At 40.8% G+C, this 26408-nt stretch overlaps 1 protein-coding gene across 2 annotated transcripts in view; it reads left to right on the top strand.

Moving 5' to 3' along the window:
• Positions 1-4485: 4485 nt before the first annotated feature.
• The window catches only part of RGS6 (regulator of G protein signaling 6), a 258325-nt gene continuing 236402 nt past the window's right edge, over positions 4486-26408 (top strand). For both annotated transcript variants that reach the window (XM_041401156.1, XM_041401146.1), the window contains exons 1-2: positions 4486-4648; positions 18920-19024. In XM_041401156.1, coding sequence (XP_041257090.1) covers positions 18941-19024 — 84 coding nt within the window. In that variant the 5' untranslated portion in view covers positions 4486-4648; positions 18920-18940. The remainder of the gene's footprint in view (positions 4649-18919; positions 19025-26408) is intronic.

The raw sequence follows: 26408 nt of genomic DNA, 5'->3' as shown, positions 1-26408 counted from the left end.
AGCAAACATCGTTTGACCTGCTGTTTATTGGTCACAATGACAGGGTGCACAATAACTTTTTTCTTCTGGTAGGTGAAGCAAGGTAAGTAAAATTAATGGCACCCCACGACTTGCTCCTGCTGAAAGCTGGCATGAGTCTGTACTGCCTGTAAATGTCCAAATCTGCTAGTCAAGCTAGCCACCAAATTCATACAGTTAATTTAATGTTTACAAAACAAAGGATCCTTTTGGAAAAAGGCTGAGGAATTCAAGAGTACCTCTGCAGTCTGATACTCAAAAATGTAACATGAAATAAGCTAGGGCTTTGAACTGAAATTAAAAAAAAAAAAAAATCTATAATATGTGCAATAAAAGATGTGCTAAAACCTCTTTAAAACTACAAAGAAACTGTAACATACCAGCTGCCTGAAACAAAACAGGAGAGAAGAATTAATCCACCTGGCAAGACCTTATTTAGTTTGCTTTAACAAAATCTGTAGAGCCTATTGCTCTGCTGTTCTAATGATGTAGGCTAAGACACAGGAGATCAGAAAAGCCAAGACACTGAAAGCTGTCGTAAAACTAGGTCACTGTTAAATTAAACATTTTATGAAAAATAGAACCTGCCTTGAACAACTCTGAAAACCTCTTTGCTTTTTTTCATGCCCTCTGCCAGAGAGAGACACTTACTCCTCTTTATTGCCTTCATGAGAAAAAGCACTGCTTTAGTGATGTTTCAGCACTCACCTCGAGGCAGCAGCTCCATTTTTTCTTGTAATTAACAGCTATTGAATATTTATTAAGTAAGTGCTATGGGGTAACACTTACTCATTCGATCAACAATGCTGTTGGTTTGCAAACTGAAAGGAAAACACTGGCCCTACCTCAAAGCACTGCAACCACTGCAGCTGCAGCAGCTTCTGCCTTTCTGAGCTTTTCAAGCACCAGGAGAGGAGGATGCTACTGGCAGAAAGTTATCGGTATCTTCTCCTCCTTTTTTTTCAGATGATCACAGGGGAACATGCTGTGCTGTGACTCTTTGCCATGTAAAGAATCTGTTGGAATACCCTGGAGACTCCCACTGTTGAGCTGTGAGTAAGAGTTAGCAGAAGCCCTGTGAGCGTGTGTAACTCTGGTGTCAGCCACGATATGTGGGGTTCAAAGCTGTACGTTCTGAAGCTGATAAAAGGACCTCTTTAAAGCAACGAGGATCATAGAGCTTTGGGACAGCATCACTAGGTATGAGGGAAGTTTTCTTCCACTGCAGTCTTCAATAGAAGATATAATTTTATAAAATGTGTGATTTTGTCATTGAAATCCGTCTCTGGGATAAAGAAAAGCTGACCAAATATTTTCAATAGGAAACGTTAGTGAAAATGAAAATTCTAGCTCAGGTTCGTCAGTTTTAATGATGTATCATTAAGAATGTTGTATCAATAAGGTGGTGTTCCATGCCTGGTGTGGACCATGGTGGTCTCTTCTGGCTTTTAGATCTCATCATATAATACAGAGGAAGGGGAACAATAAAACTCTGTACTCCTGGCCAGAAAATGCATGACAGTCCCTCCCCACACATTCTTCTCCAGTGCTTACTAAGCATAGCAGTGTTCAGATGCAAGGTCTTTTTCTGCTAACATTGCTGTACGTGTGTAGTTGTACATCAACTTGAGATGTCCCACTGATCTAAACGGAACTGTTTCTGCATCTCTAATCACACTCATCAAACTGCTGGACTCTCCCGCTGGGAAAGAGGCTAAACTAAGAAACGGTTGCTGTGATGAACCAACTTTGGCTACATTGTTTTCAGCATAAAGATCAATGTAAATACAAAGCTGGCTCGGTTTTATCAGGTTTTAATTATGTATAATTTATTTTAGTAGTTAATGCATGAAAGTAAAAAATGTTGCTATGCCATTTTGCTTCATACCATTTATTCCTTCAAGGGACCAGAGAATCATTGTTGCTTGAGAGAAGCCACTAGGCAAAGATTCATTTATTTATAGTATAAAATGCAGAAATAGGGCATGGAATATTATCCAAACTTGAAATACCATTTAAATTGTATTTATTTATTATTTGCCTTTCGATTTATTTGTAATTTTTGGTTACAATTTTTTCTGCTGAGCATGACTAAAATAAGCATAGACGTCACTTTTATTTTAATGTTTCCATTCAGCTTCCTTTCTCAACATCATGGGCTGCTGGAGTATGGTAACACTCAGGCTGTATATACTTCCAGAAAACAGACTGGTAATTTCTTTGAATTATAATGTTAATACACATGTGAAAATACACATGTGAAATATTTTCTCTCTGTCTTCTACTTTGAAAACAGCGTTTCTATGGAATTTGCCTTTTAGTCTGAGTTAACCTGATATATTCAAGCACTTAGATTTGTTGGCTACTGCATGCACACTCATTTGAGGGAGCTGTGAGAACAAAGACTGTGTAGAGTAGTCTTGAAACAGTTTTTCCTGAACAGACCCGATATAAGACACTGAAATACTTCACTGTTGATATTACATATAGTCATACCCCAGCATAACTCAATATAACTAGTGATTTAAAATGCTTTGCTGATAAAATCTCTAAAAAAATAAATCTTTATTTCATAGGTGGTCATTCCTTCTTTCTTCCCTTTGCCAGAGAGCTTTGTGTAGCAAATAATATATAATATGCTTGGTTTAATCCAAAGAGAATGAAAATTAGTTTAAATTTAAACTTGATATAAAGGGAAATATTTTTTAGATTAATCAAGATGTTTTAACCTGTCACAGAAGCTTTTAAATTCTCACAGCTGAAATCTGAAGCAAATCAATTGAATCAACACCCTGTAAAGTCTAGTTATGGTCAATGAACTTGTGTGAGGCACAACTGCAGAATTTTGCCACTAAGATACAATTTTGAGTGTGACAAGGAAATAAACATACAGTCTGTGTTGATGAAGGACCTTTCTGAAGAAGCATGTAAACTCTGCAAGCTAGAAACTGGCATTTGCAAGACTAAGGAAGGAGTAGCCAGTAACAGTAAAGATGGACATATGGATCCAGTAAAAATGGAAGGGATGCACAGTTGATCCAGATTTTTTTTTTCTTATTAATTTAATATTTGAATTACTGCAGCAGTTTAGTGTACCAGATATCACCAGAAATTGTGCTGGGCAGACTACAGCATGAAATAACAGGACATCCCTGCATATGATAGCTTCTGGTGTCAGTCAGCAGGCTTATGAAATATAAACCTGGTTTTGGTATGATCCTGGATGTTAGGAAATTGAGGGAACAGAGACACCACACTGTCACCATGATATTTTATGAAAACGCCTTTGCTAGGATTTTTCCCTCCTAGGAAGCTGAGGAGCCTCAGGAGAGAAATGTACACAATAACTATCTGCTGCTGTGGAATGCAACAGGTGCAGCTGTGATTGGTGCATGTTGGTTGTTTCTAATTAATGGCCAATCACAGAGGCAGCTGCATCGGACTCTGAGAGTCAGGAGTCTTTGTTATTCATTCCATTCTTGTTCTTTCTAGCCTTCTGATGAATCCTTTTCTCTCTATTCTTTTAGTATAGTTTTAATGTATCATTTTAATATAATATATATCATAATACAATAAACCAGTCTTCTGAAACATGGAGGCGAGATTCGCGTCTCCACACACGGGGCACCAGATACAGCACCACACAAGGGCTTTTAAGGCAGGCTACACGGGTGGGTAAAGGAGCCTTTCCTCTGTACAGCTTGCAGCCTTGTGAAGAGTTTCAACAGCAATAATGAGTCTGATGCGTGGGAAGCAAACCTTGGAAATTCACAAACTTTGGCACGGAGATGGGTGTGGCTACCTCCTGTTAATGGTCTGCCCTAGTGCCTCCCGGCACAAGGCTCTCAGACCTGAGGGTGAGCTCGGGGCAAGGTGGGCTTAACTTGCCATCTGGAGAAAAAGGAGTGAAAATCTCATCCAATAGAGAAATCGGTGGATAATAGCCCTAAGACGTATGCGAGCTACTTTGCCAACGAAGTTAATGTGTGGAAATTCATCCTAACCAACAGCAATGTCTTTTGCCCATAGGACAGATCTGTGTAAAAGAGCTGGGTCTCCAAGCTGTTTTGTTGGAGTTGTGGTGCCTGTTAAGATCGATGATGGTGTGCAGAACCCAGGTGTTATTTAGAGAATCCTGGGCTGTTGGAGGAAGGTGATCAAAAGATGAGGCTTTCCCGGTTTCAGATGGAGGACTTTAGCCAAACACTTTAATTGTGCGACTCAGCGTATAAATAAGATTGCGAGAGAGAGACGAGGCTTGCCTCCGGCACCATGCCTCTCTTCGGGGCTGCGCCGAGTGCCCCAGCAGCGGCCGGGGTGGCGGGACATGGGAGCTGAAGTGCCCCCGCATCACCGCCAAAGGGCAGCCGGCGGGGCGCTGGGGCCGGGCAGGGGCGGCGCGCCCGGGCCGCCCGTAGCGGGGTGCCCGCGGCAGACTCGCCCCGGCCGCCGTCCTCGCCGCAGCAGGAGGGGCGCTGGGGAGAACGGGAGGTTTTTGGAAGAGGCGCACAGAGGAGCCCCGGGCTGACCGCCGGCCCCGCCCGCAGGCTCGCGCCATGCTGCGGGCGCTTCCCCGTCTCTGAGGAGAGGCGAAGGGGCGTCAGGGGACAGCGGCGACGCGATTGCTAAGGTAATGGAAGTGAGCTGCTCCCTCTCGCCGGCTTTTTCCTGCTTATCCGCATCTGTGTGGCGAGTGGTTGTCACTCCGCTGTGCCCTGGCAGCGGGATCCCCGAGCCCCGGGGGTGGGAGTTCGCTCCCGGTCGGTAGTAGCGGACAGGTGCAAGGCGTGTGTGTTACGTGTGTGTCTGTGTCTGTGGTGCCGGGCCGGGGACAGGCCGTGCCCTGCCCGGGCCGTGCGGACCCCCGAGAGCACCGTGGCTGCGGTTCGCCGTCCCGCGGGGTTCGGAGGAAGGGGGCCCGGCCTCGGGCCCCGGCGCAGGGCGCGGGAGGTGCGTGGGCGCTGTCCGGGCCGCGCGGGGCTGCCCACGCCCCGCGGGGCGCGGCTCAGGGGACGCGGTGTCCCGGCAGGTGTGCGGGCAGCGCAGGGGAGCCGGAGCTCGGCGGGGACATAGGACAAGTTGTGATGCCCAGAAAACGCAGATCTTTTCGCGGAAGGACGAGGGGGAGCAAGTGCTGGGGTGCAGCTTGATGGGGGAGCTGATGCCCTGTGGGAAAACTTGGAAACTCTTTCGCTTCGGTAGCGTACTGCAATAATACACTTCCATCCGCCGACAAAGTGCGTTTGCTTGAAGACAGATTGGTGTGCTAGAGTAAAGCTGCCAGGCACTCTCCTCCCAGAATCTTAATCTCCTGTGACACTGAAAGCATCTTCTTAGTCACTAGATGTGATGGCATGAGTACAGGAGTGTGTTGCAGGGCCAGTAAGAAGCTTCAAGTGGTTTTGGGTTTTTTTTTTTTCCCCTGAGGAAGATGCTGATTTTTGTATAAAAAACGGCACGCTGCCGCTCGTACGCTGCAGACGTAATTTCAGCCAGGGCTGCTGCTCCGAGGAGCTGGCTACGCCTGTGGCTCCGAGCTTGGCGTCCCGCCTGCACCGGCGCTGCCCTCGCTGGGACGGCCTGGGTAAGCCGGGGCTTCCTTCGGCTGACCTGTAAGGGACTTGGCAGAACTGCTTCCCAATTGTAGCCTGTGTGCTACGTGATGCTTCCCTGAAATCAAAGGTATGCATGATTTGCTCTCGATTGAATTATATTTGCTGACTGGCAGTGTATAGGGATTGGAAAGCAGGAAAATCTGTCTTGGATCAATAAATTCATACTGTAAAACTTACCTTTGTGTTGGCGTGTTGCAGCAGATATTGGTGGTTTCTCTTCCCAAAGAAAGCTACTTTTCCTTTTCGTTTCTGGAGGAAGTGCTTTGTGAGCTGTTAATGTGGGATTTATTTTTATTTTTCAATAGAAGTATTTTTGATATTGTAAGTTTTCTTTTCTATTTTTTTTTTTGTAATGCTAGATTTATTCTAATCTTGCAGATCAGAAGAAATAGGAATTGTTTATTGTGGGGTTATGATCTATAATACTTTCTCACCAGCTGATTTGGAACACTTCCACTATACTTCCTTGTACATCTGCTTTAAAAAGAGGTCAGATGTTGAAGAGCAGTTATTGGCTAGGGGGCATATTGTTACCAGCACAGAATAATAGTGTTCATTGCTTGAATATGTGTGTGAAATGCTGAAGAAGATGTTTAGACTCAGCCAATATTGACTTTATTTTTAGATGAGCTGTTCCCTTTTTCTAATGAGCTGACTGATAGAACAATTGATGACAAACATTCCAATTTCCTTCCTAACTGGCTACAAGTGTGATGGATTAGATAGCTGTTCTTTTTTCCATTCTGAACTGTATTAGAGGAAAAAACAGTGATTTGCTACACATTTTACACTGAAATTTATGGTAGTAGAAGATACTGCTGTTCACCTGATTTTTTTGTGTTTTTTTTCCTTGCTAGCCTTCCCTCTAAGAAAAGTTGCAGCAGGTTGCTGCATAGAGTAATTGTCAATGCTGCTTACCTTAGTTTCTCTGTGACAGTTCCTGTGGTGCACATAGCACAGATACCTGTTTTAATCAGTGATGCCCGTGGATAAGACGAAAAGGTGTGTCCTCTTAAAGCAGCAGTTACCACCTTGCCAACCACTTACAAGGTGTTTCAGTGTCTAGAATGTAATTCTGGTGAGCACACTGATAGAACAGAGGTGAGCAGAGCACTTTTAATTCATGGCAGTAACTGCATTTGGTAATGCTTCTGAGGCAGCTGAGGAAAGCTGAATGTATGGACAGGAAATGCCTGGCTTTGTTGTCATCCATTCGAGCAGGCAAGAAGGGGAGAAAAGGAGAGGGCAGTCCTGTCCCAGCAGACTGCAGCAAACTAACAGATGGCAGGGAAGAGAAGAAGCTAATATATGTGGAGTAGCAGGAAGAGAAAATAGCTGCAGTGTGTTGTTTTAACATGGTGCGTTGGGATGCTATGTTAGTCTGTGGTGAAACTTCACGATCTTGCAGTGCGTGGCTCAGGCTTCCTAACAGAAATACAAAGGTGTTGTGGGGTGATGATTTTTTTCTTTCCTCAATAACTGTATGAGTCTTCTGCTTTTCAAGAACGAGGGGTAATTAACTCAGAGGCTTTGGGGTAATTAAGGCAGGACCTTTGATATCTAAATCAAACACTCCAGTAGCACAGTGACAGCAGAACAAGGGCAAACCGCTCTTCCCATGCCCAATGTTACAAGAGTACAGTTCTACCCTTATGATGGGTTATTGTGTTGTTTGTGCTCACTAACTGGAGCTTCAGTTTCTGAAAGCACACCTTGGCTCTCTAGAGGAGATATTGTAGGAACAAACAGGTCCACTTCACTGAGCAGCCCTGGGCTATTTCAGGTAACAAATATGCACTTAATTGTCAGAACTGAAGTGCTCCTGTTGCCTCCTGACACTCTTTTCAACATCTTCATGGCTGCATTATTATTTATGTCAGTTCACACCATGGCATTATAATTACAAAGAAAACCTGGGTAGAATAAGAAAATGATGTTGATGATTTGGAAGGATGCTTCTTCAATTCAGACTTTGAACTGCTGTCCCCAGTGCGGTGTAACATAGCACTCTGCCAAGTTACCAAGCAGCATGGTGGCCCTGTGCTGTTACTGAAGGTGTAATAGTACATTTAACCCTGTTCATTTGCAGCTTGGTCTGCATGAGACAAGCTGACCAGAGCTGTGCTGGCCAAGCACATTTCAGAAACTGTAGGTGGTGATGGTGGTTTTTTGTCAGAAGCATCTGGTCAGTCACTTTGTTCCTGTGGAGTTACACATCTGACTTCCTCAAGCTACAACATTTCCTCTTTGCATCTTTGAGCACTTACATATAGTTGCATGTCTTTGTATTCTGAACTGAATTATTATGTTCCTACGTCTCTAAATCTGTTTTATATTTCCTGCAATTTCTGCCTCCATTCTTCATCTTTTAGCTTTCTGTCTGATGACTGTGAGATCAGTGCTTGCATTTTGGTGGTGGCAGATTTATAGGGGTTTAGAGGTGGCTAGAGTACTTTGAAAAATTTGCTGTATCTTTATATCTTTTAAAAGATAATAATAGATGTATCATGGAGAGTTCTAAATGGTCTGATTGCAACTTTCCCTCAATAATATAGTGGCATTTAAGGTTTACACAGGATGATATTAGTGTCAGTGTATCCACAGTGTTTTCTTAATCTGTATAAGTTTTGCCATGAAAAGGCATTTCCATGATTTCAGTTAATGTTTCCAGCATATTGTGGTGAATGAGGAATGAGCTAATTTCTGTTGTTGTGTTCTATCTATGAAGAGGAGCAAGAAAGAGGAGCTAATTTGTGTTTTTCTTGTTGGTTGTCAAGCTCTAGAAAGATTGTGGAGTCAAGAGAGACTGCTGCTACCCACTTATGTTGCATCACATCTCATACTATTTTTTAACATCTCTGCAGCGGGTGGCAAAGAATGTGGAAAGGAGGAAAGAGAAGAAGATTAAAATTTCAGTGAGCGATAAGGTTCTGACACTCTGACATCCCAGGAGCTCTGCATTGTCATGCTGGAAGCAGCTGTGTATTCCTAGACTCAGCAGCACAGGTTTGCCCCTTTGCCTGCACAGGGGTGGTGAGCACCATGAGGCAGTGAGCAGGAATTAGTGCTGCACTTTTGTAGGAATCTTCAGTTACACACTATAAACATTATCCCGATGGTAAAGGACAATATTTCATCTTCTTCATTGTGCTTATAGGACCTGGCATCAGCAGTGAAAGGTTCATGGGATAGTTAGGACAGTTAGTTTAATCCTCACGCTGCAGGCCTACTATGCTATGAGGATGTGTGTTGAGCAAATGATAACTAATGGCTTGGAAGTCCGTGTTCAGATGCCAGTTTATTGCTCTGTCATTTGTTGTGTGAATGTGGGAAGCTGCTTAATTTCACTGTGATTTAATTTATCATTTTGTAAAATAAAATGCTATTTGCTTGTGTCACAGATGAGCAACTAGTTTTAGATTGCCTTCATCAGTCTAAGAGCAATCTGGCAAAGACATGTATTAGTTCAATTAAACTAACTGTCTTTAATAGGAATATTATAGTATAACAGTAGCAGTAGTCAAGTATATCAGTATTTATAGTGTATGTAGCCTGTATTAGTATTTGTAGTGCTTCAGATATGGCATTGTGAAGTTCAGGTTAAATGAACCACAGCACTGGGATTTGTAGGCTTTGCTGAACTGTGTGGATGTGTGGTGTTTGGACTTGAGCTAGCTAATTCAGGAGTGGCTTAAGTGCTTTTTACATTGCAATTACTGAAGTGATTTGTGTGTAATTTGCATCTGAAAAGGCTGTGTGCTGTTATGATAAACAGCAGGGCAGTGAAATCACAGTATATTGCATCATGTCCTTGAAGTAGGTGGGATACCACCACTTGTGTTCATTTGCACCAAGGGTATTTCATGGTGCCACATCTTCAAGGACATCTGTGCTTTTGGGTAGCAAATTTCCTATTTTATTTGATTGCAAGGGTACTTGCAATTTTCCATCATCTTGAGAATGAACAACCAGCAAGAACTCTCAGCATTTTGGGGCATTTTAAATGAGATTATGCAGTCGCTGATCAATGCAGGGCTGGATTGCTTCTAGGAACTTGCATAAGATTGCTTGAAGGGAACTTAATTTCAGTAACCTCTATTGGGAACAGGGAGTTTAGGTGGAGTAAATCTGAATTTGGAATCTAACAAGAACTGAGGCCTATGTTTTGTTTGTTTAGGTTTTTTTTTTTAATTTTAGTGGTTTTTTTACCAGTCTGTATTACAGCATCCATTATTTTGTACATCTTCTCATTCAGTTTTATATTTGAATCAATTTTCTTCAGTTGTTTCCAGCTTACTGGATACAATGTAAAATACAAACTGCAGCCCATGCCCCAGAAGTAGTTTACTGTACTTGCAATTAGTATTTCCTATGGTACGTAAAGGCAAGGCACTTTCAGAGATGGTGTATTTGATGGAGCAGCTTCAAAGAAAAGGATGCTCTTAGCACACCTTAACTGATCAAGTAGAAGATTTATATTGGAGAATAGATTAGAAGTCTACCCTCAAGCTCTGTATTATCAGTACAGTTACTCATTTTCTACAGGGAATGATACTGACCAATAAGTTGGCATTGTTGCAAAACAACAAAATACAGATTCAGCTTTGTAACTGGTGCTCCTTGCAGGCTGATAGTGCTGAATAATTACTGCTGTAGTTTGGGATCACCAATTCACATAAAGTTCAAAGTTGAGCTATAGCTATCTCTTTGCATTTCTAAATTTATATAGCACTGACACTTGTTTTAGTAAAATATTCAGCGTATACTTGCTATCATATTCTTTGTATCTATCCTTGGTAACAGCATGTTGGCTCAGAGCCTTTCCAAGAGGCCTTGCACTCACAGCAGTATTATTTTATTGGAAGGGAGATTGATTACTGGTGAATGCCGCATTTTTTTCCCCCTGAATTCTTTGGAAGAGGGGTGGATGTATTGGAAGCAGTTTCTTCCTGGTATAACATAGTTCTGGTCCATTAAAAGTAAATTTAGTATGCAAGTGTCTATTTTAACAATTGATTTCATAAAGGGAAAAAATTGCCTAGTTAACCAGCAATTTGTATGTCAATATTCACTACAATCCATCTCCATTCCATTTTTTCTTCTGGTTATCTTGGGAAGTCAGGACCTAGTCAAAGTTAGATGCCAAAAATTACTTTATATTGACTTCCACCCCTATATTTCTTGGATGTAACATCCAGATCCAGACAGTATTTTCAGCATTCTAGAATAGCTAAGAATATGTGCAGATTTGGAAATATATAACATCAAAATGGAGTGTGTGGCAACCTAGGCAAAGGGAAGAGAAGTAATCCCCTTCTATGGCACATGAAGAAGCAGTCTGATTGCCTGCCAGGTGACTGAGGCAGATCGCCAGTGGCTCACACAAATGGAACAACTGGAACTGTCCGTACTGAGAGCTGTCTGTTAGACAGTAACAGCGTGAACACTAGCACAGGTGTCTCAGATGGAGAGAAAATTGCTCAAGACCACGGAGAGCACCCTTTTGGAGGTGGTGTGAAGCCTTGGTGATCCCTGGTTAACAATATTCTGCTTAGACCACTAAACCATTAGCATTTACTTTTGTTTATTAGCTGATGTACACAATTGGGAACAGCAAGTGATTGGTGAGAAGTACCTACAGGCATCTACACATTAGATTACTCAGGGGCGGAGTTTAAATTTCTGTGTACCTGCAGGGAGCCAAGTGACTTAGATTGACTCATGTCTGAGAGCTAGTTTGGTCTAAAAGATGGCTGTGTTCATACTGCATATTCTTGGCCAGAGGGGTCTCAGGCCCTTAGCTGATACCTCTGTGGCCTGAAGATACATGATTGTTGTGGATGGTTTTCTTTTCAAGCACAATGTTTAAAAAAAAAAAGTGAGATTGTCCTGCAGCCCACCAGAAGGACGAGGTTATGCACTGTAGGACTTGGGACATGTTGGGAAGCTGCAGGGTGTTGCAGAACCTATTGGGAGACTGATACAGACATGGATAAGAGGTAGGAACCCCAACCTTGTGTAAGATGATCCATGCTGACTCTTGAGAGCAAGTGCTGATGGTGGAGAACTGTGTTCCCAAATGTGTCTGCTTAGGTTTGGAGCTCTACAAAAGAGAACCTGGGAGTAAACCAGCAATTAAGCACTGTGGGTGATCAGGAGCCCAGAGCTTGCTCTCTGCCCTAGTACTGTATGGAAATGTAGACATACCTGTAGTATGTTCTGAGGCAAGTTTTTCACAGGAGAAGCACTTAGTTATGGAAGGGCACTGCGTCTTTAGGAAATGTCTGTAAGAGTAGTGGAATGGGAAATCCCAGCCTTTATCAGGATCCCAGTTTCCCTACAAAGAAGAAAAAGGGGGTGTCCTGGAACTGGGTCCTCTCTTCCTGCTCTCTCAGAGTGAGGCAAAAGAATCTTGGCTTATTCCCTGACCTAGATGTGTGCCCATCCTTCCTCCTGCCGGTTGCAGAGTGAGAAAAGTGTTGAGCTCCTGTGCTTCAGCATGGAGCTCCCTTTGAGCTTGTACCTTAGAAAGAGGAGGAATGGGGTCCTTTAGAGCCCTTGAATTCTCCCAGTGTGAACAAAACTGCTTTCCCACAAACAAAGAGGAATTTGTTTGGCAAAAATTTCAACATTAAGTGCAGCTGCTGGAAATGTTTATACTTTGTTCCTTAAAAAAGGCAACAGACTGAGTATTGTTGATAGTACTGCAATGCTCACCACTTGCAAGGAGGGGCAGAAGATCTGGGATGATCTTCTACTAGGAAACTATTTTTGGAGCAACTTCAGTTACCATTTGATGTCCAAAACTAAGGATTGAAGGATTTTTAGGTGCTTTGGGAGCTATACTTCACTGTCTGAAAGCAGACTTCCCTCTTTGCCCCTCCACTGCGGGGGAGCAGTGCCATGGTATCCAGGGTAGGGCCAGACCTTTGCTCTGTCACTGTTGACTGTGGCATGGCTCTCTGTGTGTAGCCCTTATGTCCTGCTCATTAGGCTCAGGGGAGGACATACTTGCAGAGTCTTGACCCACTGGGCATGGTGGTGACCATGTGTAGCTTCAGAGTTTCCCATAAAGGAGCTGGCAAAGATGGTGGAGTTTTGGTCTCAGCTCCAGCCTTCCTGGCTTTGGTCCATTCTGATGGGTGTTGTATCTGTTCCTCTTTGGAAAGTTATTTCACTAATTATGTGGGTTTACTTCTGAAGGAGGAGTGGAGATGAATTGTGCAGTGCTTGGACTGAGCTACACCACTGAGAAGCAGAGAATATCCCAGGTAGGTCCTGGGGATCCACTGGCTAGTGTATTCACCTTGGTCAACAGGATCAGCTTAATGATAGGCTCTGTGTTGCCTTCCAGCATACACAACTTGCATGGCATGCCCAAGTCCTGGTTTAATGAAGTAATAATTAACCTGAAAAAGAACATGAAGACAAGTATTTCTTCCCAGTGCAATTTTAGAGAGATTTATGTAATGGATGTGAAATATCAACTTAATATTAATGGAGATTAATTGAATTCAGCGTGATTTTTTCCTTCCGTCTCTTCCCTCCTGTCACCTTAATAATGACCTTTTTGATTTAAATATTCTAGCAGATCAGGTAGAGATTTTTTCTATTAGGTAATTATAAGTTCAGCAAGGCATGTGGTTATATGATTTCTCAGGCATGTGAAAAGTCATGTAGTCTAGTTGTATTTCACTAATTAGAAAAAAATTGCCTAGGTATTAATGACATGAAATTGAAATTTACTCTATGATTGTGTGCTAAAGCACCAAATCTCTCATGATTTGATATTAACACTACATGTCAATTATAAGCTGCCCTTGAAATAGATTAATTACATAGCATAAAGGTAATTTTCACATGTTGTCACCCAAAATTATATTCCAGCTGAATAGTCCTGATATATATCTCCATGGGAATTAATTTAGCTGGTTTGGTTTTCTGTGATTCAGTTTTCCCCTATTTTAAAAAGTGATCTTATTTTATCTCATATGTGCAAGAAATGTTTTGCACTGCAAATTTTGCATATCAAGTTTACAATATATTTATTACGATGCAGAATAGGAGTTGACTATGACCTTGTGTTATTTTGTTAAATCCAGGTAATATTTTCAAGACATAGTTTTGCGGGATTTCTTCTAATGTACTTCTTTCTTTCTCTGTGTAAAAACCCCAGAGTCTGTAAGGACTTCTAGATGTGTTATTTCTATGGAACACATGGGGTTTTGTGTCTATAAGAGGTTTCTTACAGCAGACTTGTTTCCAATGGTCTTTTCTAACAGCAGTCAAGGTTTGGGAACAGTAAGGGGAATCTCTTAATTTACTGTTCAGATGCTTTCATTGAATTTACACATACACAGAGATTAAATGCTGGCAGTATTTATGGATTAAAATGTAAAGGTGGTTTTCCTTGAAATTTTCTAATTACAGTTCTGTATAAGAAACTCTAAAAAGATAAACTGGAAAAAATTATTTTCTTGATTTTCAGAGCATATTTTTAATTGGTTATTCCACCTTAAAGTTCACTCATCCTTTCATGACATATGGGACCCTTATCTCTGTGGCTTCTGGTTTTTGGGAGAGTGAGGAGCCTGATCAGATAAGAGCGAGAGAGAGAACTCTTACTGTGATTCAGTGCATTTTGTCAGCAGCTGCCTGTCTAATCCAGTGTGCTTATGTTTCTTAGGGGAGAAGCAGAAGTGCTCTATAATAAAGAATAAAACATAAAAAGGAAAAAAAAAATCAATGAGAGGAGAATGTACCCTCTCTTTTTAGCATATTTTTGGTAATATTTTTCAAAGGCTTAATAGGCCATCTTATCCATAAAGAAGAAGTTAAAGACTGCTGATTTTGTCCTTGTGTGTGGCAGAGTGAGAGAATGGTTAGCACAAATGGTTTTCAATTTTTATCACTTTTGGTGCTGAGGAGTCTAGATTGCTGCAAGCATGGCTATTGTCAGAAAAACAGCTGTGGGAAAACAGCGTCTTTGAACATGATATTTGAAATTTAGAGATGATTTATTTTTTTGAAGACATGCATTTGGATTTAGATTGCTGGTGTGTGGCTTCAGGCTGGGAAGAGTTAGCCCTGATAATACAGCAAACTACCCAGTGGAGGGAGGAGCTGACAGCACTGTTCAGATAGTAACTGATGAGATTCTTAGCTGGAGGCTGTCTTAATTAAGCTAGAGGCTTATTTAAAATAAAGTAAAAAAAAACCCAAAAAACAAAAAACAACCTGCATAAAATCTTTGTTTTCACTATTCTCAGCTAAGTGTAGCTGAAATTTCTTTATAAGGCTAAGCTGGATTCACTTCTGGCTGATACATCATAAACATGTGTTTAGAGAAAGATTCAGGGGGCAAACTGTTTTCGCTCTGTGTAGTATTGTATGATTGACTTCCTGCTTGCATCTGGAGTAGACTGGGCTGAAAGTGAGGAAAAAACTGTGTAGGTTTTTTTGGCTCGTTTCTTAAGAGAGGACTGTGCAAATCAGATGTGGACTTTTTACATACAATTACATTAATTAAAGGGTTGCAAATGCAGCATGTTAACATTGTAGTAGGGTAAAAAAAGCTGTGCTTTGACCGTGGGGAGTCTCATTTGTGTTTGCAGCAGGCAGCTCTCTGGAGAGGGATAGGGAGATCCTAGTGGACAAGCTGTCCATGAGCCAGCAGTGCCCTTGTGAGCAAGAAGGACAATGACATCCTGAGCTGCATTAAGAAGAACACTGCCAGAAGGTCCAGGGAGGTGATCTTTCCCCTCTACTCAGCCCTGGTGAGGCCAAATCTGGACTGCTGTGTCCCGTTATGGACTCCTCAGTATAAGAGAGACATTGCGCTCCTGGAGCAAGGCCAGCAAAGGGCTACAAAGATGGAAGGGACTGAGCATCTCTTTGTTAGGAAAGACTGAGGGAGCTGGGCCTGTTCAGCCTCAAGGAGAGACAAGTGAGAGAGGACCTCATCAATGTATTTAAGTATCCGAAGGGAGGGTACCAAGAAGGTGGAGCCAGGCTCTTCTCTGGTGTGCCAAAGCAATAGGACAAGAGGCAATGGGCAGAAACTGCTGCCTTGGAAGCTCCACCTGAACATGAGGAAGAACTTCTTTACTGTGCGGGTGAGCATGCACTGGAACAGTTGCCCGCAGAGGTTGCAGAGTCTCTCTCACTTTTGGAGATACTCAAAAGCTGTCAGTACTCAATCCTGAGTAATGTGCTGTAGGAAGCCCTATGTGAGAAGGAAGGTTGGACCAGATGACCTCCAGTGGTCTCTTTCAACACTAGCCATTCTGTGGTTTTGTGAAACAGTCCTGCATCACTGGGTGCTGAGCTCCATTCAACTCCTATAAGTTAAAAAGCACAGGTGTAGTAGAATCCATGGGACCCAGCATTGCTGTGCTTTCATCTTGAAGAGCCAAGAACATACCTGTGTCATATCACTGTCTTATTTTGTCTGTAGTTTTTCTTGTAGAATACCAATGAGAATGAGTTTTGTGCTTTTAAAAAGGGTGTAAAGGAAAGAGAAGAAAATTGGAGAATGGTCAGAGTCCTCACAATTCCTCAGGTGCCCTGGCTTGGCCTGCTAAGGCTCATCACAGCAGCAGCAGCAGTGCCTGGGCTATGTGGAGGGTATGCCCACACTTGTCTCTGCTTCACACTGCACCTCAGTCCTATCTTGTCTCCAGCCTTGCTCTCTGAGATGTACATCCTGCTGCCACTCTTGCAAAGGTGGCTCTGCTCCTGCTGTTCCTGGCTGAAATCCAGCAGCAGATGCTGGGGACTCATGGGAATCACACTTGCCAATTTATGGCTTCCAACAACTGATTGGTTCACTTGCATTGATTACCTCATGTAGATGTTATGTAGATCTCCGTGTTAGGCTTGTGTAGATCTTCAAAGTTAGTGGCTCCCTCAATGTCACTGTGAACAGCATCCCAGCTACTACTGCATCTTGTACATGATGTTATCGTCTTGTTGTACTGGAGTAGATGAAAAGCTTGAAGACGTGCTATGGGGAAAATCTGGAAGTACCAAAAAAGATCAAGTGAGCTGACAGTATAACAAGAACAACAGAATTTGTAAATGTGGACGTTCAAAGTGAATAATGCAATGAGTGAAGCACAGGTAAGTAATGCTGCAGAGGGTTTTTCAGTTAGAAATTGTCATTTTGTTCTTTTAAGAGCGGTTCTGAATTGAAAGTTGCAATTGTTTTCTTTTAAAGCATGCATATAAAATCTCACATAATGTTAGTGGCGAATGTGGTCTTTATATACTGCAGGTGAAGCTGAAACTTGTGTGACTTGACATATGCTTTCAACTCTGCTTTGTAATTTGCTTCAGAAAGTTACATAAAATCTCAACCCAGTTCCTGCTCCATTCAATTGAGTGAGGATAACCTAGAGCCTAATTCTTCAGTGCCTTGAAATCATGACCAAGAAGTATTGTGAAAATGCACATTTGCGTAAATAATTTGAAGTGCTGTAATTTGAAAATGCTTTACCCTTCATCATTTGTGCTGTTTAATTGTTTCTACATCTAATAATTTTACTTAGAGAATTTATTTCGTTTCCTGTCTAGCTGACAGCCTGGCACAACAGTGTAGTGTTTGGGCTTCTAGGAAGACATGAGGTTTAATAGGGCTTAAAATAAATTTATTTTTATTTATTAAATGTATTATCTTTAAATATAAAATAGTGTCTAAACTGGTCTGAACATGCCTTTAAAGGGTGATCTATATATATTGTTTAACTCAACCTTGAACTGTATTACTGAATTTCCAAATTGGTTTATGTATGTACATATGCATTTCTGCCCACTTGTGTGTGTGCATGCATACATTATAAAAAAAAAAATTAATGCCTCTGGATTGATGTAGATTATTTAACCTTGGTTTCTTGTATGTTTTCTTAAAGGGGGTATGTCAGCTGCTTCTGGCTCTAGTGATGGATGCCATGTTACCGCAGTAGCCTTTTCACTGCTGAGAAAGGACAGAGCTGGGATGTAGTCTGAGCTTGTCTGATTCTAGCCTCTTGACTTGTCCTTGGGAGCTGGTAACTGACAGCTAGAGTGACTCAAGGATGTATTATACATATAATTGTATGCTATGTATGTATATTGTATGCTGGGGCACGTTGTTGCCTCTGGCAATGTGAAAGGGGGTAAAGGAAGGAATAGGAAAGTATCTTTTTCCTTAAATAAGGGAGACTGTTTAATGGTGAGCTGTGTTTTAGAAATTAACACATAGGTTATGCTCGTGTGAACATAGTGGGGTTTTTTTTTGTTTGTTTGTTTGTTTTTTGTTCTCAGTTTTTAATGAAATAGGTTGAGATGGGATATTTCAGTACTTTCAATGTTAAAGAAATTGAACTTGTCAGACAGTTTTAATGCCAATGTCTGTACAAGGCAATGTTACTTCTTAGGTTAGGAAAGGTCACCACACGGCTCCACAGCAGCCTCTAATTTAAATGTTACTTGTCAAATGTGCTGGTGGAAGAAAAAATATAGCATTTGACTCTGCACCAGGTCCCTTTTTTTCTTTTTTCTTTTCTTTTTTTCATTTTTTTTTTTTTTTTAATAAAACTTGCCTCAAGGCTGGCATGACCTGGAGGAGATGAGGCAGCAGTTCCAGTTCTGTGCTTCTAGAAGATAAGGAGTATTATGTGTGGTTGTCTGCCTGTATCCTGTTGCCTCTTGCTGGCTGTGTCATGAGAAGAGGTGAGGGAAGGTGTTTACTCTGAGCAAGCAGCTATGCCTCCCTGGTTCTTGGCTGCTGCTCCGGGGTTGTGGAGAGCTGGAAGGGGCTTGGAGTGTCTGCAGGTGAGAACTGTCAGTGTGCCTGACAGTCTGCTGCACCCGCCTGTTACAGTGGGGTTTCACTCTGCCTCACAGCAAGGTGCCTTGGCTTTTTCTTTGTAGATACCTCAAAGCATCTAGAAAAGTCAAGGCTGTTTGTGCTATATAGTGAGGAAGGGAAGTGTGTGAAGTATTAATTGGATATTCTTCTGTTGAATAAGGGCTTATGATAAAAGTTCAGAACTGTGGGAGAAATGTGTGTATGTGATGACCCAAACCACAGCTGTGTGTGACTTGGTGGTCCTTGTTCTTGGGATGTTATCCCACAAACCTATCAGTTCTGACACAGTGTGATAAAATCCTGCGTGAGGTGAAGACCCATGGAGTGTGATTCCCTCTGTACCATCCTTGTATGTCTGCCTGGGAGGCAGATGCATGTCCTTACCACGCTCCGTTGCAGCCTGGAGTGATGCTGACTTTTGCTCCTGTCCTTGCAGTCTGAGCGACGAGAGGCAAACATGGCCCAAGCACCCACTGATCCGAGTAGTGCGGAAACTGCTGACCCAGAGGAGAGTTCTCCAAACATGATAGTCTACAGAAAGGTAAGGATTTGGACCTGTGGCAACCATCCTTTTTCTGTGTGGCTGGCTTGTAGAAGAATCCCTTGCCCCTTTTGAAGTCAGAGATATATTTGACTGTTTGGATGCATAGCTGAAAGAGTTTTCAGAAAAGTAAGTGTTTCAAACTATAGCATTTGAGAGCTTGGAAGCTGAATTCTATTCAGTGGAAGCACCTGAGCTTGTTAGTATGAAATATTTGATGACAAGCTAATAACTTGAAATTTGTAACTTTTTGTCATATGACTTTAGGTAATTGTTCACGTTTACTGCAGCTAGGTAAAATAAGCGTAGATATCTTTCAAGTTCTATCATAGTAAGCACAAAGCAGACTCCATACAGCAGTCTTTTAGTACTTTTTTTCCTATATTCATTCTGTGTTTCTTTTAGAATAATTAGCAGTTTGATTCTTTATAGGTCATTTTTCTTACTTCCCATGCCTTGCTTAAATGAAAAAAGAGTGTTTTCTCAAGTGCTAGGGAAAAATGAATTAGACAAAGGTGAAACAACAGCAATGTATGATGTTAGAGAGCATTTTTTCACCATGATAAAATGTCTTATTCTGAAGTACTTTGGAGGTAGCATAAAAGATGAAGGAAAGCTATCTGTTGACCCATTTGCAAAGGCATTCTTTTATTTTGGGGTAGGTGTATCCTTCATCTTGAAAAATTAGTATTTTTGTAATTTAATGAAATAATGTAAATACATTTTATTTAGCCTGCAGAATATGTCTTATGTAGTATGCAGAAGTGCTGTATGGTTCTGACAGAAATTTCTAGCACAGCTTAAATAAGCGACCATTCTGTTAACTTAAGGTCTACACTGCTGGCTCAGATCAGGTTTCCTTGTGTAGTATGATCCTGGGTAAAATTACTGAAATGTGTTGGAGGTACATGGTTATGTTTTCTGCTTGACTGCAATCTTGATGACTTTCATATGCTGAGAAAATAATTTAGGTTTCGTATGGAGCATGAGTTGTTTAAAGTGTTACTTTTTGATATCCATAAGTTTGGTTTAGTTGTTGTGTATTTGGTTTGGAATCTGGAATTGTTAACATGGGAAAAATTTCTGGGTAATGTGTAGGCTTGTTTGTTTTGAATGTGTTATGAACACACTTTGGCTGCTAATTTGGAAGTAGCACTAGTCGGTTAGTCAGATTATTTTTTTCCAACCTGTTTGTTGAGAAGTCCAACACCCCAGTAGGCTGAAGTAGATACAGGGTGTGAAGGAAATGTTTGGTTGCATGATCTAGAATTAGGACATTAAATCTGTGACTCTGCAGAGTATCCACTTACCTGTTCTTGAAAACATTATTTTATTTGTGTGCCTCACTTTCTGTTCATCTTGTGGCATTTCTACTTTATGATTTCTCCATTTCTTTGCCTTTCAATATTTCCTTATTGTCATGTAGAATAGAGGTTGTGAGTTCTGTGGTATCAATGGGGAATATACTCATACTATTTGATTAATCTCTCCTTACTGGTTTTCCTCTGATGTCAGTATTGCCAGACTTTCCTAGTACAGTCACCTGTCAAAATACATAGTTGTCTTTTAGAATAGCACGCCCTATGCATTGTGCAGTAATGGTGTATTCTGTATTGTCAGTTTTAAGCTAACACATCTGTCAGGTTTTTTTGCTGAGTGTTTCTGTTGTTTTGTGAACAAAAACCATGGATATTACCTATTTTTCAGAGTAAATTTTCATTGGTGATTGACTTTCTAAATGTAATTTACATTATTTTAGATATTAGTTTTAATATTAGTAGTTGGTATTATTTGATATTTTTATATTAGTTTGATATTAATTAGATGTATTACACATCAATTTTATGTTTCTTAGTGTTGAAAAATCATATGCAAAATCTGAGACAAGACTATTATTCTTTTGATTATCTCAGCTCTCTCCAAATGAATGTTTAGCTCTTCATCTCTCATTTGCTTTCAAATGGCTTGATTGCCAGTAATGAATGAGAAAAACACTGCAGTGGACTCTCAGAAATATTGAACACAGTCTGCCAGAATGCCCTACAGTTCAGGGTCGGTACTGTGTCACAGTAGAAGGAAAGGTTTGCTTCTCACAGCAGGGATTCCAAGGTGCAATTGTAGATCCCCTTTAGGAAGAATAAATAAGAGTGGTCTTTAACAGTGGAACCACAGTAAATCCTGCTCTGAGTGTGAGCTGTTTTGTTGCTTTTCATTACTGTCATGTTTGAGGGTTTTGGGGGAGAACCAAGTGGAACCTGAGATTGTTAATACTTTCTTTAATACTTTGTTTACTGGGGTCTGTTTGAAGTTCATGTGCCAACATCTTTGTTGAAGCCTGGTTTTCTTTTAGTCACTAATGCAAGGTAGAGACATTTAGAGAACAAACCAGATCTTAGGTGGTATTGGAGTGTTCCTTTGGACCAACCTCTCTCAGTTTTGTTTATGGAGAAAGAGCACAGTCTGTTCCAGGCTTTTCTTTAGGTAGGTAAAACTAAGTGGGATGGGTTTTGGTCATGCAGAACAAAATAAACTAATTTATTTTGACTCTAGTTACTTTATGATATTCTCTATGGGCTCCTGCAAGCAAATGAGTTCTAACTGCTTTGATTGCTACAGCAGATGGTCTCAATGAGATAAGTCTTATTTTCTTCTACCTTCAGTGTTAACCTTTCAGGTGTTGCTATTTATCAATTTGTGAGGTATGTTGTTTTTTAAATCCAAAATACTCAGTGTTGCTCCACTGTTTTGGATGACACCTGTGTGTGAATTAAGAAGTGCAGGTGCATTTGTTACAGTAACCAGTGTTTAGGGTATGATTTGCCTCACCCTACCCTTGTTAAGACGAGCTGTAGCCCAAACTACACGAGCTGTATTGACCAGGTCTCCAGTGGCAATCATGAGTACCTAGCTGTCAGGTACTTAAGTCATAGGATAGACATTTATAATTAAGCAAGCTGCATTCCACTCTTGTGGAACTGTGTGTTCTCTTGTCTCTCTGTGCATCTCAGTGCTGAGTCCTGGGCTCTCAGAGGGCTGCAGGAAGGGTGAGCTGTCATTTATCTGTGACACAGTGGTACCCAATGGAGGTGGAAGGGTGCTGCAGATACTGCATTGCCACTTAAGTACTCTGCAAGCACACTAAATCTGGCCACATCTGGAGGAGATGCTGATGTATTTTTTTAATGGAATTACTACTGGAAGAGTGATGCAAAGTGCTTAAAAAGACTGAAATGCACTACACTACTTTTCATGGGAGCAGGGAGTGACATCCCCATCCTCACTTCAGTCTGTGAGCATTGTGTGGGTACTGCAGCATGGAAGGAAAAAAAGCAATAAAAGCCAGGAGAGGAGAAGAAACTCTACTAGCCAAATAGTAGCAAAAAATATAAATTGATTTTAAATGCTGGTCACATTCCCTTGAAATCCAGCCACCTTTGAATAGTCTTTCTTGCAAATGCTGGTGACTGTGTCTCAGGGGCCCTTTGGCTCATTGTTACAATAATCCACATCTGAAAATTCCTCTTCTGCAGGCAGTTTCGAAAGACAAATAGTTCATGGACACCTCTTGACACCAGACCTATTAAGTGACCTATTGTCAAAATAATTTGGCAAATCAGATTTTCTTACATAAAGGATGGTGGAAAATTGTTATGTCACTGTAAAAAAATCCACACTATTTAGAGCTTGACTAAATATGAGCTGAAAATACCAAAAAGGAGGAGTACCTGGGGAATATAACAAGAAAGATGAAGACACAGAAATTAAAATCTAAATTGGATAGCAAGGTGTACTTGTTTCTGAGAGAGATCTCCTATGACAGGGAAGAGTTTTCAAACTGTGTTGTTTAGAGAGTTTTAGAACCACTGGAGCATATGTGTTCTGAGGGATATCAAAGTATACTGTCAAAGAAATGATGTGCATTATCTGATGGTAGATTTCCATTTCTGCTTATTTTTTGCCAGACATATCCTCTATGTCTGCTTGCAAGTGTTGGCACTTACTGAGTTAAATTTTGAATTTTTATGGTTACTCATGGTAAATCTTTTGAACAAGCAGGAAAATATAATTTCCAAAGGCAATTACTGCTCTAAGTAATATAACACAAACTTGCAGCTGCCACAAGATGCTTTCAGAAAATCTGAGTTGTTTGCTACCTTCAGTACTTGGCAGCCTTCATGTCTTTTTAAATGCTGATTTAAGATCTGAATTGGAGTAATTAAAAAAACCCCAAAAAACCAAAAAAAAAAACCAAAAAAAAAAACCCAAAACCAAACTCAACCAAAAAGAAAGCAGCCTTACATTTGCAGATTTTCTCCAGGCAAATTCCAGTCCTCCAGTCATGTCAAGTAGCAGTTGTGTTGCTGTCAGACCTGGCTGATTGGGCAGGAAATAAGAGAACAAGCAGTTGTGAAGAGAGGTGTATGCATCCAAAAAAATGTGTGGACCACAAAGCAGAAGGATGGGGAAGAGACTGCTGTTAAATTGACTGTTCACATTAAAAAATATGGTACTGGTATTTTGAGCTAGTCAGAAAAGTGAGGCTGCAATTTGATTGCTCTTAAGTTGTGCTATGAAAAACCATCTCAATAGGACATTGTCCAAGCAACCAAAAGCAGGTGAGCCTCATAAAGGTATAGTCAAAATGATGAAATTTCGTAAAGAAAGAAAACACTGAGGTGTTTTAAAGTGAAATGGGTTTCATGCATACAGCTTAGTTTTTTATTAAAAGAAAGCAGTCCATATCTTTTTTTGAGGCTTCCTAGCCCCTTTGAGGTTTCATGCTGTTTTTATGAGGGGCAGCAGAACTTAAAATGTATTTTAAGTGTTGATTACTTTTAGCTTTCTTTTTTTTGAGTCTCTTGAGTTATATTTTAGGATTCTGCTACATGTAGAGGCCTTCTGAGCCTTATTTTTATACATGAAATCTGAGTTTTTCACACAGTTGCTTCTGTTTTGTAGCTGGTTCTTTAACATAAAACTGTAAATTGATGATGATAATGTGTGAGTTAATAACAATGCAGACCTCCAGACTTCAAAGTTTACTCAAGGATTCTTCTGTACTGTCATTAGAGATTACCTTATGGCATTTTAAGTTATCTTACTCTTAATATTTCCTGATTTCTTTTTCTTTTTTTTTTGACTCTGTTTCCAGACTAAAAGCAGTAAGCCAAGATTAAACTAGGACTGAATTTGAGACTATGTATTGGGGCTTTAGAAACTGAAAGATGCACAATTTTGGATAAATAATCTCCAAACTAGCATTGTTACTGCTGGAAAATAAATTCAAACCCAGTATCATTACCAAAATGTGTTGACACAGGTTAGGCAGTGGGGCACCTTTAACTCTGCACTTCTGTATTGCACATTGACAAGGAGGTTTCAGGTAATTTATCACTGCAAATACTCATATGCCTTGCTTGTAAACAGAGGCTGCCATTTCTTGAAACCTTGCTAGTTTGTCTATTCAGCTGGTTTACTGTGTCAACAACTTTGCATAGGGTGTTGCATAGAGAGGGGGAAATGCCTGTGTGCAAGGTGGGCTACTGTTAAATTGTGACTGTAATTATGACAGAGCTGACTGATTTTTATTTAGGGGATTCCCTCTTGGCATTGCCTATAATAACAGGGCTAGCAGTCACTAATTCTCCTTTCCATACCTCATACAGTAAAATCCTGGGGATAGTAATCACAGTTAATTTTACAGAGAGAGAGGCTGTACAGTGGGGAACAGAAGTGGGAATGGCTGTGTTCAGCAAACCTGTCAGGTAGGAGCAGCAGAGAGTCCAAAGTGTAGTGGTAAGTCATAGGGAAGTCATAGTCCAGTTATGAGCAATGGCAACGAAAATCACAAATCCCAGAGTGTATTGGAGAAGTCTTTCCAGGGCAGGGATAGATGTCAGCAGTATTATGTAAAAGGCCAGTGGTAATGGCCTCTTCTAGCTCATGGTATAGTCTTCTCTTTTGTCATCTCCTGTCTTCAGAAAACATGTCCTGGTTGCACAGAATGGACTAGAAACAAGTGGTATATATTTAGCTGAGCAAAAACTAGTACTGGTGTGCACACAAATTTTGGTAAATTTGTGATGGATATCAGCAATTTTGGAGTTAGAGGGTGGTTCCTAATTCTTAGAAAAGTGAGGTTCTGGAGAAGTTACTGCAGAGAGTAGTGAGGCCCAGGAAGCCATATGGCTTCACATAGCTGAAGGCATGTTTTTGAAGAGGCATGTATGACATGGTATTTTGCAAAAGTGGAGAAGGAGACACAGAGAGCCAAGAAGTTTCTCTAGCTTTATGTATACCTTCTTCAGATTACCTTGAGTAGGTAATAATACCTAAAATACCTCCTAAATATATGTGTGTATTTGTAAATTAAATACCTTCAAACACCCTTTATTCATGCAATAGCAGACTTTGTACTGCTGAAGTTTGACACGTGTCAGTGTCCTTGAACAAAGCTAATGCTACTGACCTTGACTGTAGCTGTCAGGGAAGCCTTGTGGTAAAGCTGGGGCCTGTGGGTTTGATTTCCACAGCAGTTAGACGATATGAATGATTAATGATCGAAGGCATTAGTGTGAAATTGCAAGCAGCTTCTTCCTGGAGGGCTTCAGAAGCTGACTTGCATTGTTGCGTAGATGCAAATAAGGCTGTCATACCAGTGGCAGAAATGTGTTTTTAGAATCAGGTGGAGGTCATCCACCGGGAAGAAGGACTCTTGGATACTTTGTGGTTTGTTGTTTCTTTCCATTATTTGTCTAGTAGTAATAGTTAAGATTTATTGGAGATTAGAGATTCGGATTAGTAGGTAGTGTGCAAAGTTACAAATAGGGAAATACATGTAATGTGGTATGTAGGTAAAGCCTCAAATAACTATTTTGTGTTTGTATTTTCTGGTATATAAATGCATGCATATGTATACAGACACATATTTTCGTGCTTAAAAGTCATGAGAAAGAACAAATAACCCTTGTTTTACCCTGGTTATATGGTAAAGCCTAACATGCACAATGTAGGAAATATGTTAAAGAGATATGTTAAAGGACATCATGCATACATCTACATTATATGATGCTCTTTCTGATATATCTAATGTGCCTTAAAGTTTTTCTATTCAAATAATGCCTGCATTCATTCATTGGTTTGCATTTCACACATGGCCTTAGCCCAAGTGTAAAGCTGTCCTGAGCTCTTGTGTATTGTATACTTCCTTGGAGTTAGAGGTTTCAGTGATAAACGTATAGTGTGGTTTTTTTTTCTCTTCACATTTCCCTAGCAGTTGCCTTATTTAAACTTCTTTAATTTTCTTCTCTCTCTGTCTCATAATTTCTCTGTTCCTGTTTGTGACTGAAACAAACTGTCTCTTGTACCCATAAAAGTCTAATTA

The sequence above is a fragment of the Onychostruthus taczanowskii genome, unplaced genomic scaffold, assembly GCF_017590055.1.
Source record: "Onychostruthus taczanowskii isolate IOZ18803 unplaced genomic scaffold, ASM1759005v1 scaffold1, whole genome shotgun sequence".
Lineage (NCBI taxonomy): Eukaryota > Metazoa > Chordata > Aves > Passeriformes > Passeridae > Onychostruthus > Onychostruthus taczanowskii.
Note: the sequence above shows the minus strand (reverse complement) of the source record. Positions and strands in the feature narration are given on the sequence as shown.